At 36.8% G+C, this 20,919-nt stretch overlaps 1 protein-coding gene across 3 annotated transcripts in view; it reads right to left on the bottom strand.

Moving 5' to 3' along the window:
- The window catches only part of AKAP9 (A-kinase anchoring protein 9), a 137,219-nt gene extending 118,459 nt beyond the window's left edge, over window positions 1-18,760 (bottom strand). For 2 of the 3 annotated variants that reach the window (XM_087821149.1, XM_087821150.1), the window contains exon 1: window positions 18,564-18,759. In XM_087821149.1, coding sequence (XP_087677275.1) covers window positions 18,564-18,611 — 48 coding nt within the window. In that variant the 5' untranslated portion in view covers window positions 18,612-18,759. Of the gene's footprint in view, window positions 1-18,563 lie in introns of all 3 variants that reach the window. The other variant, XM_087821151.1, reaches the window with a different exon arrangement.
- Between the last annotated feature and the right edge of the window lie 2,159 nt (window positions 18,761-20,919).

The raw sequence follows: 20,919 nt of genomic DNA, 5'->3' as shown, positions 1-20,919 counted from the left end.
TCATACGTCGATGCTCAACCACTGAGCCACTCTAGGCTGGACTGAATAAATGCTTTTCAAATACTAAGAACTAAAATGTCAGATCTAAAGAAAAAAAACTAGCCCACAGTTGGGCAGAATAAGGGAAAACAAGCACTCTCATTCAACATTCAGTGAGAGTATAAACTCTGGATGTGAGATTATATGAAAACATAAGAGCTCTAAATAAATTTGCTTTGTGGAGTTTCTGGAACTTCTACTAATTTATACTAAATGTAATTAGTCCATGCAAAAAGTTTTAGCTATACAAATGATCACTGCAGCCTTGTAAATAATGGGAAAAAATTAGAAATAATTTTAATATCAAATAACAGTGATTCTCATCCCTTAATCATCAGAATTCATGCCATGTCCTAGTTCCACTTATACTTATCATTTACTTAACATGTTGTAACTTGTGTGCTTTTATTTAATTTTTATTTTAAAAGGGGATTTTCTATCCCTGATATAAATTAAGAGCCAGCATCACTTTTGATTTCTTTAACAAAATAGTAAACAAAAATAAATAAAATGAAAAATAAAACAACATTATTAAAATTTTAGTTAGTTATTACTGCTGAAGTTTATATAAAAAAACAGGCAAGTGTGAGAAAAGCATAAAAGGTATATGAGCATCAAACAGACTTTTGGTTTGCCATTAGGAGATGAACTTAAAAGAAATCTAGAGAGGTAGTAACTTTCTTACAATACTATCCAGTGTTACTTAAAACTGAATTAGGATATGACCTAAAGTATCTGTCACCACCTAAAATTAGAAGTATGTATTACATACTTTGGGTAACACTGGATTAACTCAATTAAAATAACCTTAATGCAAGCCATATTAATAATAAAGATGTTTATGACACAGTAGTAGTTATAAAATAATATTGCAATGTATTCCTTTTCTTAATAAAAGGAAAATTATTTGCATCTCTTTTAACAAAGACAAGACAGGCTTCAGACTTACAGCCTTCATCAATTCATTCTAACTAGCTTGAATTTTAATAACATGTATATGTTAATATATAGGCATAGGTAAATTCTGGAAGAATATAACCATAATAGCTTTGGTATATCTCTGGATTTGAGATTACAGGTACTTTTCCTTATGCTCATTTGAAATTTCCTTTTTTATGTAATTTTCTAAATTTTATATGAAGCAACTACTAACCACCAATTCCTAAATTTAATTCTAGGTCTTGATCATTCTAGAGAAGAGAAACAAAAGCATAAGAACAGGTATAAGCCCCCTGTGCCTTAAAAAGAGGAAATATACTACCAGTAAATTAACTATATAACTATTAATTAGACCAATTACAAAGATGGCCATTAAATTTCTTAAGATGGCCTTATAGAATATAAAAATCTTTTTTAAAAATTTTATTAATTTTTTTTAACCCGCACCTGAGGAGTGAGGATATTTTTCCATTGATTTTTAGAAAGTGGAAGGAAGACATGGGGGAGGAGAGAGAGAGAAAAACATCAATGTGACAGAGACCCATACACTGGTTGGTTGCCTCCCACAGCCACCCTGGGGCAGTGCTTGGACCCACAACCTAGGTATGTGCCCCTGACTGAGAATCAAACTAATGACCTTCTGCTGCATAGGCCAACACTTTAACCACTGAGCCGTGTGGTTAAAGCAATCTTAATAATTATGTTGATAGCATTAACTATCAAAATACATGACAAAGCCCAGCCGGCGTGGCTCAGTCGTTGAGCATCGACCGCGGATCCAGGAGATCTTGGTTCAATTCCTGGTCAGGGCACCTGCCCGGGTTTTGGGCTCAATCCCCAGTAGGGGTGTGCAGGAGGGAGCCGATCAATGACTCACCATTGATGTTTTTATCTCTTCTCCCTTTCCTTCCTCTCTCTGAAATCAATAAAGACATATTTAAAAAAAAGTGACAAATACTAGAACCTATAGAATAACACAGCATATTTTATCCTTATTCTGTCTGCTGTAGATGAAGAAAAGTATATAGTGTTAATAAGAAAGCCAACTATCTAATCACTGACCTCGTAGAATATAAAAATATATCACATTAAAATTTTTTTCTCAGCTATTTAGCAACTAGCCAGTTATCCTGCTTCATGTCTACTTAAGGAACAGATGCAACACCAGTTGCCACTACTTTCACATTATTACGCTGCTGGAATGCATTTAAACTACTTTGAGGGTAGCAGATTCATTTTTTAAAATAAACCAACTGAAACACCATTATGTATTATCTGTAAATAGAATCCAAAGTCTAGGCACATCATTTTTTAAAAGATCCCTCAGTGAGAATGTAAAGTCAAGAGAAATATTAATATTGTCATTCTTGATATTTATGCTCAATTTCAAAAGCTTCTTAAAGGCCCATGTTATTTGTGTTAGAAAATATATTCAGATAACAGAGGATATCAGGACAAAGATGAAGATTCAGTTTAAAATTTCAACTGTTAGGATATATAGATATATAGATATATATATAATTTCTATTTAATATTTACTTATATGTAGAAACATAACAAAGGAGAAAACTAAAACTGCATTATAAAAAGTTTAATTAAAAAAATACTGAGACAACAGTATCCATTACGAAATGAACCTGAGTGAAAAAGTTAATCATAGATATGGAATAAAAAGTAGAAATGGTTCTATTATAGTGTTCAGAATGAATCACTTCTAAGGGCATAAAATTATTAAGACATTGTTTTAGGCCTGCTACTGATTATATGAAGTAATTATTTTTTCAGATTAACCAGAAGATAAAGTCCATAAGGGTAAGAACTTTTGTTCACTGCTATATTTTCAAAGGCTAAAGCAGTATTTAGTAAATACGTGTTGAGTGAAACAGAATTTATCTTTTAAAGCCACCAAGTAATCACTTTAAGTACTGTTCCACAGAACCTGACAATTAAGATGCTATAATAGGCATATCTAATTCTACTATATAAAAAAGTTCCATGGTCTCAGAATTAAAAATGAGCAATTACATGAATTAAAACACAAAATAATCCCTCTCACCATAATCTCTCCTCCAATACGCCCCAACCCCGCCAAAACAAATAAGACAAAATTAAATTCTCAAAAATAATACCCACAATAGCTTTTTAGCAAGAAATTCTGTGTTATAAAAGAGGGAACAAGATCATATCATAAACCTAATGTCTTATAGCTGTCTAAATTATTTTTATTATAAATCTAAAAAATGGCAAGCTAATAGATAAGCAAATATCAGAAACTCTACTCAGTCAGCAATGATTTGATACTGAAATGATACGCTTTAAATTACTGGGAAAACATTTAGTCCAAAACATGCTGAAAATTTATACTATAGCCATCTGTGTTTGTCATTTGAAAGCCAACAATAAAAATGTTAACATATGTAGGCACGAAAATAGTTGGAAGATTTACTAGAAAGATATTATGTCCACAAACATTTGTCTTTCAAAACTGATTCAGATCTCAAGCAAGTATCTTACCCTGACTAGGCCATGAATAAACAACTAAATAAAAATGACTGATAATTTGTTCCTTAAACTCAATATTTATAACTTTAAAAATGACTAATCTCAATAAAACAAGGACTTTTAAAAAAATGCTGTATAAAAACATGCCAAGTTTTTATGTTACTTCAAAAAAACAGCTAATTGAAATCTGTGTGTGTGTGTATTTTTATCCTCACCAGAAAATATGTTTATTGATTTTTAGGGGGGGGGGAGAGAGAGAGATCAATGTGAGAAAGAAACATCCATCAGTTGCCTCCTGTATGCCCCCCCAGTACACACCCCGACAGGGGATTGAACCTGCAACCTAGGTATGTGCCCTGACTGGGAATCAAACTTGCAACCTTTTGGTGTATGGGATGATGCTACAACGAACTGAGCAACCCAGCCAGGGCTATTGTGTTTCTTGAGTGCTCATCGGAGTGTTTACTATGTGCAGGCACTATGCTAGACACGAGTTAAAATATATGGTCCTAATAGTAGGATGTTTTAATGTAGGCCAGCCTATTTCTTCACTGAGTTGTGAGGAACAAGATAAAAGTTAGTGTATAATTTCATAAACTCAACAGTCCTCTATATATCTCTAAGAAGGTGGTATGGGGAAGCTCTCATCCTAATTTTCTCAAAGATGGCTTTGTAGTTTTATATCTGTGAAGGAAATAACTTGGCATATGGCAGGTATTAAGCAGTTCATTTTCAGCAAATATTTACTGACTACCTATCCTGTGTTCAGCCCAATGCTAAAGGCAGGACAGGTAGTGATGAATCAGATATAAATCCTACTCTACGAACTGTAATTCAGGTAGGAAGAACAAATTAAACAAATACAGATAAATATAGAAATATATCATTTCAAGAGATAAAAAGTGCTTTGAAGAAAGAGTACTAAAGAAAGCATATAACAGAAAGACTTGATTTCGATGGGGATATGGGGAGAGGTCATGAAGTAATGAGAAAGAATGTGGAAGCTGAGATTTGAAGACGAATATGAATTACTTGTCCAAGGTCATATTCAGTAAGTGGCAAAATAGAATAGAATAAGAACATTTGACTCCAAATCCAGTATTCTTTCCATTATACCAATTTGTATGCCATGCAATCTGAGCTATCTTTTTCTTCATTTGTCATTATACTTCAAATCCTAGAACACTAAGTTTAAACACATAAACAAATGAAATCACCAAACCAATACTTTTTTGACAAGACTGGGGGAAACCACACACACACACACACACACCATGCATCCCCTAAAGAGAGCATTATAAAATATTTCAAAAGTATTTCTAGTCTTTCCAGTTTTCAAATATTGCTAAAAGTAGAGCTACTGTCTATGTTTCTGCTGCAGAAAATTTAAGATATCTTAATTAATTCTAATTATGGTGATTATTTGTACTTGTCAGTGCTGCCTTTAAACCTTTTTAATATTCCTCCTTAATGAACATTGCCCAAGAATGGTGTACAAACTATTACAGCAAAACTCCAGGGGCCTAACTATGGGAGCAAAAAGATTACAACAGCTGACCCAAAGACAATTTGTATGTAGTGAAGTAGGGCAACTAAAAGCAAAGAAGACAAAAGCAACATTTTGTGCTCTGAAGCATATTTTCTAACAACATCACAGAGATACAAGCTGTTGGAAAATAACAGTGTCAAATAAACCAAGGAAAACAGATCTGGTAAAGACCACAGGACTTTACATTACTGACCCGTCTGTCCAATTTCTATCCTATAATCTCATTCAATGCTGATTTCTTTCTTAAATACAAGTGTTGGAACACCATGTCTAAGAAGAAAACAGATTCTGAAGCCTCAAGAATCATCTTAATTTTACATATTTTAACATATTTCATTGTCTGGCACATAGTAGGCACAAATATTTGTTGAATGAAAATAATGTTTCAAAAAGAATATGGATTTCATATAATAGAGTACTAAACAGTTGTGTCTACTGAGATCCTAATAAGCTAGCTATGTGACAATGGACAAGACACTTAACCTCAACAGCCTCAGCAGAACTGTTTTTTCAACTGTACAATGAAGAGGTAGATTCGAGGATCTTTTAAGATTTCTCCTAGATTTATTTTAAAAAAAATTTTTTTTAATCCTCACCTGAGGATATTTTTTTCATTGCTTTCCAGAGAGTGGAAGAGGGGCGCGGGGGGAGAGAGAGAGAAATATCGATGTGAGAGAGACACATTGGTTGCCTCCCGCATGAGCACCAACCTGGGCTGGGAATTGAGCCTGCAACTGAGGTATGTGCCCTTATCCAGAATCGAACCCAGGACCCTTCAGACCAAGGGCTCTAACCACTGAGCCCAACAGGCTAGGGCAAGATTTCTCCCAGATTTAAGGGCTTTTTTTTTTTTAGACTATTTTTTCAATTGTTCCCTTTCTTTTCTCCTTTCCCTACTTTCACTTAATTATAAAAAAGAAAAAGAATTCTACATTAAAAAAAAATTGCTTGAAAAAACAATTCAATAAGCAGTGTGTATTACAAAATGATCCCAAGTGAAAAAAGATATAGAACAAAAAGTGGAAATTATAATACATTATAATGGAATTATAATACATTATAAGTGGAAAATTATTAATACATTATAGCATTATAGTATTCAGAACAAATCACTTTCTAAGTATATAAAATTATCAGAATACTGTTTTAGGCTCATAGTACTGATTATACAAAGTCAAATTATTATTTCAGAACAAATACCTAGAAGGTAAGCTCCAGGAAGGCAGGGATTTTTAACTGACACTCTAAGTCTAGAATAGTGCCTGCACAGAGTGAAAAAAGATTATTTTTTATAGAAAAGAGATACCACTAAGCAATAATTTTAGGCATTATTCCTCAGAACTTCAGAATACCTGCATAGTCTCTTTAACAAAAGTAAGATGATAATATCAGGTCGATGGTTACACTACTACACAACCACACAATGTAGCATTATGTAGCTTTTGAAAATAATGTCTTTAAAACTTTTTAAAAATTTTTAAAAAATATATCTTTATTGACTTCAGGAAGAGGAAAGGAGAGGGAGAGAGAGACAGAAACATCAATGATGAGAGAGTCATTGATCAAGCCCACAACCCGAGCATGTGCCCCGACCGGAAATCGAACCCCGATCTCCTGGATCCTAGGTTGACGCTCAACTGCTGAGCCACGCCCGGTCGGGCTTAAAAACTTTTTTAATGTGAGAAAATGCTCTCAACATAAAGTCAGAGAAAAAGAGGCCAAAACTGCAAATAAGAGCATGATTGAAGTTTAAAAATATACGTACTTACACACAGAAACAAAGAATCAACAAACTGTTAGCAGTAATTGCTTGTAGGTTATGAGACTATGGGTGATTGTTTTCTTTGAAAGAACTTCACTGCCCTGTGCCTTCCTCCCCACCCCCACCCCCACAGATCTATAAAGAATGTTCACTAATAAAATGATCACAGGCCCATATGTTAATATAATTATTTTAAAAGGGTATAATACAACTATACATCTATCAAAAATCTCATCCCAAAAGACAGAAATAAGGCAGAAGCCCCAGGAATATGCTGTCCTGGGGCCTGGCCTCTTTCATCAGCCGCTCCAGACACCTTTACCACATCCCATAAGCCAACACTGACAGGTCATTCATTACATTTCACTGTTCAGATGCCACCTACCTGTTTCATTTCACTGTAACCTCAGTAATTGTTAACAATGAACAGTGAGCAGAATGGCACTCTGCCCCAACCATATCTCAGTTCCAAATGGCTTTTCAGTTTCCCATGAGGCCCAGCTCTACTACTCTTACCTTCCTTTGAAATCTATCTTGACAAGAACCCTCTATTATCCCTCCCTCACTTAACTAATCTCAGTTTTTTGGGGAACAAAAGAGGCCCACTGGAGTTAGGGTGTTTACATTTAGCTACTTTAATTGCCAATATTTTATATTAAAAAACAACATGCTTCATTTGTATAGCGACAACATGAAACTGCCACAGCCCATATTCAGATCTTTTTAGGAAAGGAATAACCTCTTCAGGGGTTAAACATGCCAGCCCTGCTGGAGTGGCTCAGTTGAGCATTGTCCTATGCAACAAAAGGTTCAATTCCTGGTTAGGGCTCATAACTGGGGTTGTGGGTAGGATCCCTGGTTGGGGCACATATAGTAGGCAACTAATTGATGTCTCTCTCTCTCTCCCTCTCCCTTCTCTCTCTAAGCATGTCCTCGGGTGAGGATTAAAAAACAACACATGCCAAATACGTCTTTTAATAGTTTTCTGCCAAGTTTATGAAAAAAATCCCTATTACTTAAAATGACACATATGGCTCCTCATGATCTGATCCCAGCTCTTTCTCCAGTCTAATTTTCTGCTATACAGCTTAATCCTCTGTGCTCCAGCACGAGGAGGAGGATGGCGGCTAATACTTCTTGAACACTTTTTTACAGTCTGATGAAGTTCTAAGTGCTTTATATCTATTAGCTGAATCCTCACAATGCTGGTACTATTACTGTTCTCATTTTTTTTAGATGGAGAACAGAAGTAAAGGGAGGTTAAGTAACTTGCTTACAGTCACAAAGCTAATAAATGGCAAAGACAGGATTTGGTCCCAGATGTCTGGTCTAGTCCAAGCTTATAACCACTACAATTATAACTGCTTTTCACACAAAATCTTTGAAAAGGTAGGTAGCATTCACTATGTTTTCCTGATTCCCATTCATTCCCCATCCCATAGTAATATGAATTCTCATTTTTGACAAGTGGCCACTCTTCCTTACTTGAAACTCTCTCTTCCCTTACTTTCACAGACATTATCATCTCCTAGCTTTGTGAAGTCTGTCTCCTTTGCAGTCTCCCTCTCCACCTGCCTTTTAAACATGGATGTGTCCACAAAGTTCAACTCAATCTGTGTCCCACTCTGGCTTCTTCCTGAGTGAACTCCCAATTTCCAGAGTGTCAGCTAGTATCTTTAAAACAATTATTTATTCATACCATGAACTTCTTTCTGTCTTAAACTCCAGACTCATATTATATTCTACATGGATCACTCCTCTAGAATGTCTTATTGGCACCCCTGACTCAATATATACAAAACAAAACTCATTTTTATTCTACTCAAATATTTGTTTCCCTCTAAATATGCCCACGTTTCCTATTTCAAAGACCTATTTCATTAAAACTTTCCTCTCCCCCCAAATTTGTCCATGTTCCTTATCTCAACTAGCATTTACATCCCTTCAGTTGCTCAAGTCAGAAAGCTGCTGTCATCTCTTATCTTAGTCTGTTTGGAATGTTATAACAAAATACCATAGACTGGGCAGTGGATAAACAACAGAAATTTATTTCTCATAGTTCTGAAGGTTAGAAGTGCACGATTAGGGTGCCAACAGATTTGGTGTCTGGTAAAAGACCGCTTTCTAGTTCATAGATGGCCATCTTTTTGCTATAACTTCACATGGTGAAAGGAGCAAGGGAACTCTCTTTTATAAGGGCACTAATCCCATTCATGAGGGTTCTGCCCTTATGACCTAATAACCTCCCAAATGTTCCCCCCTCCTAACCATCACCTTGAGAGTTAGGATTTCAGCATATGTATTCTGGGGGGACACAAACATTCAGACCATAGCATCTTTCTTACCCTTTACAACCAATTACCAAGGCTTCTCAATCCTACCTACTGAACGAATACTGATCAACGATGTAAGAGCCAGTGTAGGGCTGAAATTAAGAACACAATGTCTTGGGTCAAACAGACTGGGTTTGAACCCTTGCTCTGCCTCTATGACTTTATGCAAATTATTTAACTTCTTGGTTTTCCCAGCTACAAAATAGCAATACCAACAGTAGCCACAGCTCTTAGAATAGTTACAAGTATTAAATGAGATAATAAATGTAAAACCCTTAGCATAATGCCTTTGCATTAGAAGGTGCTCAAAAATTGGCAGCTACTATTATCAAATTTATACTCTTCTTTCTTCCAGTCTCAACCTTCTCATTGTCCAAGCTAGAGACAAGGAGGTAGGAACAGAAGTGGGGATAAATCAAGAAATATTTGGAAGGTAAAATCAGCAAGGTGATTAGCTGGATCTGAAAAGCAAAGAAGAGTGAGTCAGGGAAACCAAACAGAAGGGAGGTAATGTGGGCCTGATTTTTTTATTGGACAGTGGTGTTAGAATGTGAAGAAGGGCTAAGTATGAGACAAATTTTGAATTAAAAGAAAATAAGAGGTTAAGTTTTATAAGCATGCACCCTATAGGAAAATAATTACAAAATAATTCACAGGATTTTATTTTTCAACTGAGATGCTTTCTGAATAGGTATCAACTCCCAAGCCTTGGAAATATCATAGCACATGAGATATAAAAATTAAAACTGGAACATTAAAAAAATTTAAATCCAAATCCTATAGGAAAAAGACTATATATAGAGTTTTCTGTCATAAGATTAAAACTGAGTCGTACTGCTTGGCCAGGAGTGGCTCAGCAGTAGACCATTGACCTAGGATCCAGGAGATCGGGGTTCGCTTCCCGGTCAGGGCACATGCCCGGGTTGCAGGCTAGGCAGCTATTCAATGACTCTCATTATTGATGTTTCTCTCTCTCTCTCTCCCCCCCTCCTTTCCTCTCTCTGAAATCAATAAAGATATATTTAAAAAAAAAAAAAGTGTGAGAAACTCTTAAAAACAAAACAAAACACTGAGTCGTATTGTATTTTACCCTTTGAATTAAAAAAAAAAAACACATTTTTTTCAACTAAAAAAAAAAAAATCCCAAATCTCTTTTTCTCAAACTCTATTATAAAAAATAATATTGGATGAAGTGGAAAAGTGAGAGTTCTCTTGTTGAAGCAAAGTCACTGAGCAGAAATACTCAGATATATATTTCCATTATGAAAGGAATTTATGCACATTAAAATTTCTTTGGCAAACACTATAAAAGATTTTACATAAAAATATTTTCAATATTTTGAAGTTGTCTATGAATAGATCATTGTTTCTACAACTTTCAGCCAAAACCCATTCTTCTATATGTAAACTCCCAGCAGATATTTGTTAATGCACTTTTTACATATTTATAGTACCCTGCCCTTTAGTGCATCTACTTATCTGTATTAAGGAATCAACATATACATGTATAGTCAACAGGCCATAAATGTTGTGGTCATTAGCTAAGATCACTGCCTTATCCCCATCTCATTTGCCTGCATCTCCCTCACACACTTTCATACATTAAATTTGGTTCTTGATAAATATGGATACTAGTATTTTTAGTTCGACTCTGTCCCTATCTTCCCTGGGAAAACAATAAGGCAACATTAAATGAAATAAAAGTGAGGCCCTTGAGGAATAAATACAGCCTAATCACAGAGCCCACAACGAAGGATCCTTAGTAAATATGGAATTTTGCAGTGTGTTCCGTATCAAGAAATAGGAGAAAAAATTCTAGATTTTCTACCCTATTAGTTTTTCAGAAATCTATAAACCAGAGAACCTACTTAATCAATGCAATTTATAAATTCAAATCTTTATAGACTGAAATTTTAAATACTAAAGTTTAGTTTAGTTCTTACTAGTCAAAATAGTATCTTTTGGGGCTTTAAGCACTGACCTCTAAAAAAGAAAAAAAAAAACTTTGGGGGTTTAAAAAATGATCTCTTAAAAGGAAAAAAAAAGTTAGACTTACAGAGAAACTTTTAGAACACATAAAAATCTTAGTGAATAGCAAACCAGAATAAGAATCATAACCCTGATGGCAACTGAAAACAAACACTACACTGTTTATGAGTAAGAGGATAAAGGACACCTTCATGGTATAAAGGAATCTACAGAGTTAAATGAGTAACCTAGGCCAAACGACACTGTTTTCAAACAGGGTTAAACACACATGCAAATCAACCAAAGCTTTACATAGCATACCTAGACTAAGCATTAAGTATCCTAAGTTATATTTTGGTGACCATTACCACAATAACACTAGAAGTAAAGGGGAGACAATATGACAACAAAAACCTGTCTTAAACTAGTGAAATATCTGTATAGTCCTATAATTTTCACACATGAAAATGACAAGCCTTTTTGCTACTGAAGACTAGGTTATTTTTCCCCACAGTGAAAATGGACTGGTAATAACCAAGACAAAAACCCAACAGGTGCCCCTTGGACCAACTGCATGCACTTGTAAAACAGCTGGCTATGGAATGGAATGACTCACTGGCCCACACAGAAATCAAACTTTAGCATCATGCTCTAATCAACTTGCCAAGAACCTATTATTCAAAGGAAGTAACAGTTTAAATTTGGGCAGAGCCCATAAGGACTAAAAAGAAACCAAGATGAAAGATAATCCTACTGGAGATGTGTCTCTCATGGTCTGCTCCTCTCTGACACCTGCCTGAGCACACATGGTTCACACTCTTTCTCTGTACAGAAATATATGTAATATAAATAGAATAAATAATAATTAATAATACATAAAAGAAGTCGATAACAACTTCTACCTGGCCAGGTAGCTCTATTGGTTAGAGCATTGTTCCCATATGCCACAGTTGCAGGTTTGATCCCTGGTCAGGGCACATACAAGAATCAACAAATGAATGCATAAATAAGTGGAATAACAAATTTCTCTGTCTCTCTCTCTCCTGTCAATAATTTTTTTAAAATGGGAAAAGGACTTGAATAGACATTTCTCCAAAGATAGACAAATGACCAACAAGTACATGAAAACATGCTCAACATCCTTAGTCATTAGAAAATTACCAATCAAATGACAATGAAATACCACTTCCCACCCGCTAGAATGGCCATAATAAAAAAGTGAAAAACAGTAAATGATGGTGAGGATATGGAGAAATTAGAACCCTTACACTGAGCTAGTGGGAATGTAAAATGGTAAGTCACTATGAAAAAAACAGTTTGGCAGTTCCTCAAAAAACACAGAATTCCCATATAATCCAGAAATTCTACTCCTAAGTATATATCCAAGAGAAATAAAAACAGGCACTCAAATACTTATATATAAATATTCATACTAGCACTATTCAAATTAGCCAAAAGGTGGAAATGCCCATCAATGGATAAACAAAATGTGGTATATACATACAATGGAATATTCAGCCATAAGAGGGAATAAAGTACTGATATATACAACAACATGGATGATACTCAAAAACATTATACTAAGTGAAAAAAAAACACCACCAGACACTAAGGGTCAAATATTATATGATTCCATTTATTTAAAGTAGGTAAACCCATAGAAACAGAAAACAAGTTGGTGGTTGCTAGGGGGAGGACGGATGAAGAGTAACTGCTTAATGGGTACAGGGTTTTATTCTGGTATGATAAAAATGTTTTGAAACTATATAGAAATGGTGGTTGCACAATGCTGTATATGTACTGAATGCTACTGAATTGCTCGTTTTGAGATAGTTAATTTGTTATGTAAATTTCACTTCAATTGAAAAACTATAGCTTCTTTAAATCTAGCACCAGAAGAATATAAAAAACTCTCAAACACCTGTTGAGATTCATGTACAGGATAGGATTATTCCCATACACAATAAGGCACAGAATTTGTGATCACTGAAATATATGCATGCTAAGTAAAAGTCGATTGCTGAAGTGGTAGGTGTTCAAAAATGTCAGTTGCACAAACAAGCAAATAATGCCAAAAAGCAGTATTATGAACACACACACATGACGCAAAACCACCTTTATAAATAAACTTTTTAAAATTCTGAAGCTTTTACAAATTCAAGTTTTTAAAGAGATGCTGACCAATGAAAGATGCCTAATTTCAACTTCGGTGGAATCTTATTGAGAAATAAGTATAGTGTTCCTTATCATTTACTACTTAATCTATCATGAGAACTCTTTGTAACTTCCATATTAGAAGAAATTCGCTTATATTTCAACAATCAGTAGTCTATAATAGATAAATATTTTGCAGTCATAGTTTAGCTCTTATTACGGAATTTTTATATATAAAAATAAGAGGTGTTTTTGTTAGAAAATACTTTTTGCCCCAATTTTGTCATATTCCAGTCACTTGGATATAGCAAATCTTTTCACTTCTTTTCCATGTCCTCATTCAACTGAGAGTTTCATTGACAGGATACCAGAGACCTCCTTGCTGAGTCTCTTCAGTGGATCTTATCCCAGTTCTTGCCATTTCTTGGATTTGCCTTAGAAATCTTTCTTCAGTACTATACACTTCTACCTGTATAGTGTATAAAACAAGAAGCCTGTTTTGCCCATTCTTTCCCCCATATTATCTCTCTTAAAACTTATGAGTCATGTTTTCCCCCCAACAAAGCCTGAAGGTCATGAATTAGGTTTTTTCCCCTTCATTATTTTTTAATTTTAATTTTATTTTTTCCATCACCTTTTATCCCCTTTATACCCGCCACCATGAATTAGTTTTTAAATCACAGACAATGTACCACTCTTTGCAATAAATGTATCAAACTGCTTATACAGTTGGAAAGCTAAATAAGCTATGTCACATATAAGAATTTAAAAAAACTAGAAAGCTTAAAAGAAATGGGGTGAAAAAGCAACTTTTGTAGTAGTGGAGCAGTCAGTGTATCTGAAATATGCAAGAAAAATTTTACACCATAACTAACTTTGTCTATCAGTAATTGAAAAGTCCTGCTACTAATAACCTAATATACAGCTTGCAAAGAGCACTGTTCTTTTTGCATAAAATTGGCACCATTTTCAAACTGAAAATGCACATTAAACAAATAAAAGTCATGTAGTGACTAGTTACTGAATGTAATAGGCAAAAATTTTAATAATTATTCATCAAATAATGCCAATTATATAAATGCTGAATAGTTGGTGCAAAACTTTGGTTTTACTGAATTCTGCTACACTGGAATATTTGAAAGTATAAACAGAATATTAAAAATTATACCTACTATGAATTTACAGGAGTAATAATTTTATACTAAATACACACTATGCTCTAATTTTGTTCGCTAATATTACAATACTTTCTTTATATAACACTGCAAATAATTTTATTTGGGGAAAAAATGAAATCATTTAAAATGGAGTTAGAATAGTTTGGTTCAACACAAGGACAGCCTGTGTCGTGCTGTCCCTGTTAACACCTTGTTAATGGGATGAGCCCAACTCTGAAAATATTTACTTAATAATGCAGTAATGTCTCACATCTCCATGGGTGAGGCTTCTTGCAACATCAACACTGAGGAAGTAACTGAGGACCTAACAACAAACCAAAAAACCAACAGGTAACAGAAAAAAACTGTCATAAAGCCCATTCACTAGGCTCCACTGGCCCTTGATTTTTACAAACCATTTTATCTAACTCAGTTACCAGGTTCTCTGGTTACAGCACATCTAAAATAGCAAGTTAGGGGCAGAGGCAGATGAGAAAGAGCGAGGCATGTTAAGCATGTCCATGGCAATGAGAACTGGCAGCAAGGAAAAGTGGTAACAACTATAAAACCAGAAAGATCTATAAATGTTTAATAGTAAAGAATCCCAACTATATAATACAAACAGAAATGAAAGAAGATTGACTGTCCCGCCCGGGTGGCTCAGTTGATTGGAACGTTGCCCCATAACACCAAAAGGGTTTGATTGCAGGTCAGGGCACGTACCTAGGTTTCTGATTCAATCCCCAGTCCAAGAGTGTATGGAAGGTGACGGATTGATGTCTCTTTATATCTCTCTCTCTCTCAAATCAATAAACATATCCTCAAGTGAGGATTAAAAAAAAAAAAAGAATTACAGTTCCAGAACTACACTAAAGCGACTTAAGTGAGGGCCCTTAGGAAAACTAGTTATTCTCTGCCTCATTTTCTTGTTCTGTATAACAAGCTCTTCAACATACTATATCTGATAAGCTTTGTTTTTTAAAAAATGACATTTAAACATTTTTTTTTACTGATTGTAAAAGAAACACATTGTAGAGAATTTGGAAATGCTAGAAGTGTATAGAAAATTTTAATTGCCTATAACATACCACCCAGAGATGACCATCATTTACATCTTGGTGGATTTCTTTTCCAGGTGTCTTCATATATAAATATGGACATATAATTTTTTGGTAACATTTTTATTAACCTCACATTATTTGTAGGCATTTTCCCAACTCAAAAAGTCTTTGTAAGATTATTTGAATGCCTACATATACCAAAATTTATTCTCCTATCATTACAGACTTTGGTTGGTATAAAACAGTTTATAAAGCATACTATACTGTATACATAACAAGTCATTTAAAAAATGATTACTTATAAAGTCTAGATACAGAAAGAAAAATGGTCAGTGAATAGCTTATTGAACATCAAGAAAAAAAGTTAATAGTTGTGGTTTGTAAAAACAGGTTATCAAATACAATATTTAAGTCCAATAAACAAACATTTAGAGAACCAAGTATCTAAATAAGTTTTGGGAATGATCATTTTAAGTGATTTCTGATGCCAGCAATAAGACACTTCCAATTAAGAGAATTCTGGAGTACTATTATTAAACTGCAATATGCCAGTAAAGTAGCACCCATTAACAACTCATAGTCATTCTGCTCATTCATTCATTAAGCAAATACTCATTGAGTATCTGCTATGCAATAGGCATTATGCTAGGCTGCATTAATATCAACTATTAAGAGACTTCCTTGTTAAAGCCTTAAAAATAATGTAGCAGTATTTAACACATTTTAACAAATGAAAAAATTCACCTCAAATCCTACTATACCTCCTCCGCTCATTGTACTTATTATCCAGTGTCTGTCTCTTCCACTAAACCGTGAGCAACTTGAGAACAAAGACTGTCACCGTCTCTATATTTCCTCTATGAAAGAGAATTTCAACAGAGGTTTGCTGAATGTCTTTATATTTACAATCCAAACTTTCTAAGTCTTAATCTAAAAGCCCATGTTTCTACAAATGAAATAATGTATATACTATTTTTGATGATGTTCTTTTACTTATGTTTTCCATGTTCCTATCAATCTTCATAATCTAAATGCTGCATAATATCCCATCACGCTTACATAATATAGTTTAGAAAACAATTATCCTAATATTGTCTTTGAAGGTTGTTTCCAGTGGTTTTATATGGTATAGCTAATGCTCCATCAAACATACCTCGCGTTACAAGTCTCACAGATTTATTTCTAACTGGAAAAATTGGGCTCAACTCTAGAGGAATATAATCTTCTACAGTAAAAGTGAATGTTAAAGAGATTTTTACCCTATAGGCAGAATTTAAAAGACAAAGAACACACATACAAAGAAACTCTTAGAATTCCTTTTTGCCAAATCAAAGCAATTTAAATAAATTCTCTATTATGAAATGTGCTGTCCAAAGTAAAGTATGTTTTGTAGGACTGCTTCACACATAATTTAGAAAAGATACTTCTGGGGGCAAGGTGTAAACATTCTGAGGTAACAAACATAATGTCTAATTAAACTTCAATGCTTTTGGAAGGAGGTGTACACTTTACCTCCCCTTTCTTGGATTCATAGAACTTGCTCAGATCTGCAGGTTGCATAAATGTAAGCAACTTGGGGCTTCTGAAGATGCCTCTACGCCCCTTTCCCTCCATATATAGATCCTAAAGTAATATAATCCACCTAGTAATATACAAACACTTAAGCTTTGATCTCTGAAGGGGCTTGTGGGAAAGCCAACTATATTTTAGAAATAAGAAGCTAGTATATATACATATTCATTTAAGAAAGTTGTGCTAAGCATCTACTATATCTCTGCAGTGTGGCCCTTCAATAATTACTGAAATCATAGACCACTTCTCCTTTGTTACTTTATTTGAAGGAAGGGGAAGAAGGGAGAAAAAAGTTAACCAGATTATAATTTAATTGTGGTCCAAGTATAATTGCTAACAATCATCTCTAATAAAACAGAATATAATCTATTAAAGATAACTTCATTATAGGGAGAAAGGGGGCGTTTGAAGCCAGCCAAAAGATATGCTCAAATATGTAATTTTTTTTAATCCTCACCTGAGGATATATTTTCATTGATTGAGAGGGAGAGGGAGAGGGAGAGAAAAAGAGACAGAAACATTGATGTGAGAGAGAAACATCGACTGGTTGCCTCCCATACTCTCCCGGAGAGAGGATCGAACCCGAAACCTAGGTATGTGCCCTCATCAGGAATCGAACCCGCAACATTTTGGTGTAGGAGAGGACGCTCCAACCAACTGAGCCACCCGGCCAGGGCTCAAATAAGTAATTTTTTTTTTAAATGCTATTTTATATTGTCTGCGTCAAATTTTTCACGAAGCCCGGTGAAAACCTGTGTATAATTTTGTATTGTTTGCTTTACAGTTTTTTTTGAAACATACACATAAGGACTCACCAAGACATATAATAAATTCAATTATTTAAAGCAAGAATTGTATAGGTGTAGCTGAGACTATGGAACCTTTCCTCCCTAGAAGTTCCATTCACATACTGCATTAACATTCTGCACAACACAAAAGCTCGTGCCATGACAAAGACCTCCAAACACAAACATACAAAGCCATGCTTCTAAAAACGCCCTTAACGCAAAGTTCACAGCTGGCACTTGTGGCACACTCAAGCCACTGATGAGACAGCTGTCACAAGCCAATCACACACCCAAGAGTGCCAGCGTGCCACCTAAGAAAGCCGAGATCATGATCAGCGTACAAATCCCCACCGAATAAAGAAAAGCCCTAAATCCCCACCTTGAAAAGCACAATGACTGCACTACCCAGAAAACTGGCCCCCAAAAGTGAAAGGCTGGACATTTAGAAGCAATAAATACCAGATTGCAGCAATACAGTAAAAGGGGTTTTATTAGAGGATTCGCCAGAAAAAGCCACACCGCCCAATCACCAAGGAAGTACCTCCGGGGTAGTAACACCAGGCTTCCTCAAACGGGAGAACGAGAGCGCGAGGCGAGGCGAACACGCAGCCCCTGCAGCGCCCTCTCCCAGGCGGCGCGCCGGGGCCCCCGGGGCCGCCGCGATCGCCGCTTCCCAGGCCCCCTCCCGCCCCTCCCAGCCACCGCCGCCGCCGCGGGCCCTGCCGCCTGCGGCTCCTACCTTCGCTTTGCCGAACTCCAGCTTCTTCTGTCTCTCCTCGTCCTCCATGGCCTCTGCGGAGAAGGCTGGGGGAAGACAGAGAGAGGGTCGGGGGTAGGAAGGAAAGGTCGCTTCAGACGGAGGTGGGACCACGAGCTCGACAGCCCCGGGCGCAAAGCCGGGCCGACGCTCCTCCCCGGACTGGAACGTCTCCGCGCTCAAGGGCTGACGGCCCTCGGGCGCACGGGCAGCGCCGTCACCGCCGCCGCCATCTTCGTCTCCACGTAAACACACGGCGGGCGGGGGGGGGGGGCACGTCGGTCCGCGCAGCCGCCGCGAGCCCGCCGCGAGCCCCGCCGGCCGGGCAGGTGCGCCCGCGGCCCCGCCCCCCCACGCGCCGCCCCGCCCCGTCGGCCCCGCGCCCTGCCCGGGGGTCACCGCTAACGGGGCTCTGACCGGCCCCCACCTGCTGAAGGCAGGCGGCGGGGGGAGCCCCTCGCCCGAGGAACGCACGGTCTCCAGCGGCGGGCCTGGCTGAGGAGATGGGAGAGAAGGGGTTCGCCGGAGGCACCGGTGGGACCCCACGCAGCGTGCTAGGGACTCTAGTCGCTTTTAAGACATGGAGATTTTTCCGGTTACACAACTAACAGATGCCTGGTGATGGGCACAGACTTGACTTCGGGCGGTGAACACACAATACAGGGTGCGGATGAAGTGTAGAATTATGCACCTGAAACCTGTATAATTTTGTTAACCTGTATTACCCCAATAAATCCAATAAAAAGGGGAGGGGGAAGAGGAAAAAACCTCACAGAATGGGAGAAAATAATGATAATAATTAATAATAGATACCTAATGGTGGAACTGGTGAAGGGTGAAAAGCCCCAAAGGCAATGAATGGGGTGGGGGAGGGGACCCAAGGGACCTCAGTTTCTAACGTAGGCTGACTCCCCACCGGGAACACGGGAGAGCAGCCAGTCAGCTCTCACCACTTCCTTAGCTGGAAGTCCCCCCCCACACACTGGGCGTCCTGGTCTCCAGTTCCTTCTTCAAGACCCACCTCATAGGCCGCCCCAAATGGCCTTTCTGATCTCTTTGTTCCCTCCACCGACCAACTGCAAGTAACATAATAACCTACAACCCTCCAGCTCCTCCTCGGAGGGTCCCCTTAGCAATGATGTCCTGGAAGGAGCCTAGGCTTTGAAACCTACTTGGGGACAAAGCCAGTATACACTAGCTTTCTAGCTTGAATGACCTTGAACAAGTTACCTATCCTCCCTGAGTTTACCTGGAAGTTGTGGAAGGGTTGTTAATATATATGAGTTAATAATATATCTGACTGCCCCTGGTGTATTAAAACATCCTCAATGAATGTCAGTTTTCTTTCTCCTTGTATTTTCTGTAGGTTCTCTGCATGATATTTTAATAATCTGTGCAATTTTTAGTTAACCTCATACTCCGGACTCCACGGCAGAGGCTGCCTTCCTCATCTTGGCATTACTAAAATGACTAGCACAGTGCTTTGCACCCAATAAACTCGTGTTGGATTGAATTGAGCCATTTTCATAAATTAAGCATTACTCTTTCATTTTTTTATCTGTTCCCTCTGTACCTCCTTTTTTCTCCCCACCCTTTTACCCTCAACTGTATTCCTGGAATGAACTACTGTACACATTTTAACGTCTCAGGTTGATTATCCAGGTTGATGATGATTCTCCTTTGTTTTGAGCTAGGTTGGACTGAAAAACTACCAGATGTGAACTAAAACAAGCTGAATTCAATCATAGAAAGGGTGTTAAGTGAAAATTGGGGTTAAAAAAGAAAAAGGAAAAGACTAAAGATCTTAAGTCTACCACAAACTGAAGACTAGTTTTAAGTAGCCCTGACTTAGAAATTCTTAGATTTAAAAAAGGTTTTTATTCTCAAACTCCATAATGCATACCTAATTGTGGCAGCTTGTAACACCCAAGTATACTATGTTGTCTTGTTATCTTAACTTGAACTGGGAAGTGGGTGAGAATAGACATTTATCATAGGAATAAAAGAACTGATATAATTAAAGAAAAAGTGGCTTATTCTGTCACCCACCAAGCTAAGAATAAAACTGAAAATATCACTGTTCTAATAGAGCATGATTTAAATACTGCTTGGATTGAGGAATTATGTTTGTAGTTGTGATTGCCTGAGAGGAGGATACCCTAGGATATCTAGCAAAATATTCCTGTTTGTTAATAGATATTGCTCTCTCATTAACTAAGAAAGTCAGGTATTTGTTTCACTATGTGTTGAAAATGTTCAAGAACCTTCTTAAAGCAGCAGTTTTCAACCACTGTGCAGCAAGAATTTTTAAAACGTGCACTACCTGACTATTTAGTCA

Source organism: Miniopterus natalensis, chromosome 10 (genome assembly GCF_054644295.1).
Source record: "Miniopterus natalensis isolate mMinNat1 chromosome 10, mMinNat1.hap1, whole genome shotgun sequence".
In the NCBI taxonomy this organism is placed as follows: Eukaryota; Metazoa; Chordata; class Mammalia; order Chiroptera; family Miniopteridae; genus Miniopterus; species Miniopterus natalensis.
Note: the sequence above shows the minus strand (reverse complement) of the source record. Positions and strands in the feature narration are given on the sequence as shown.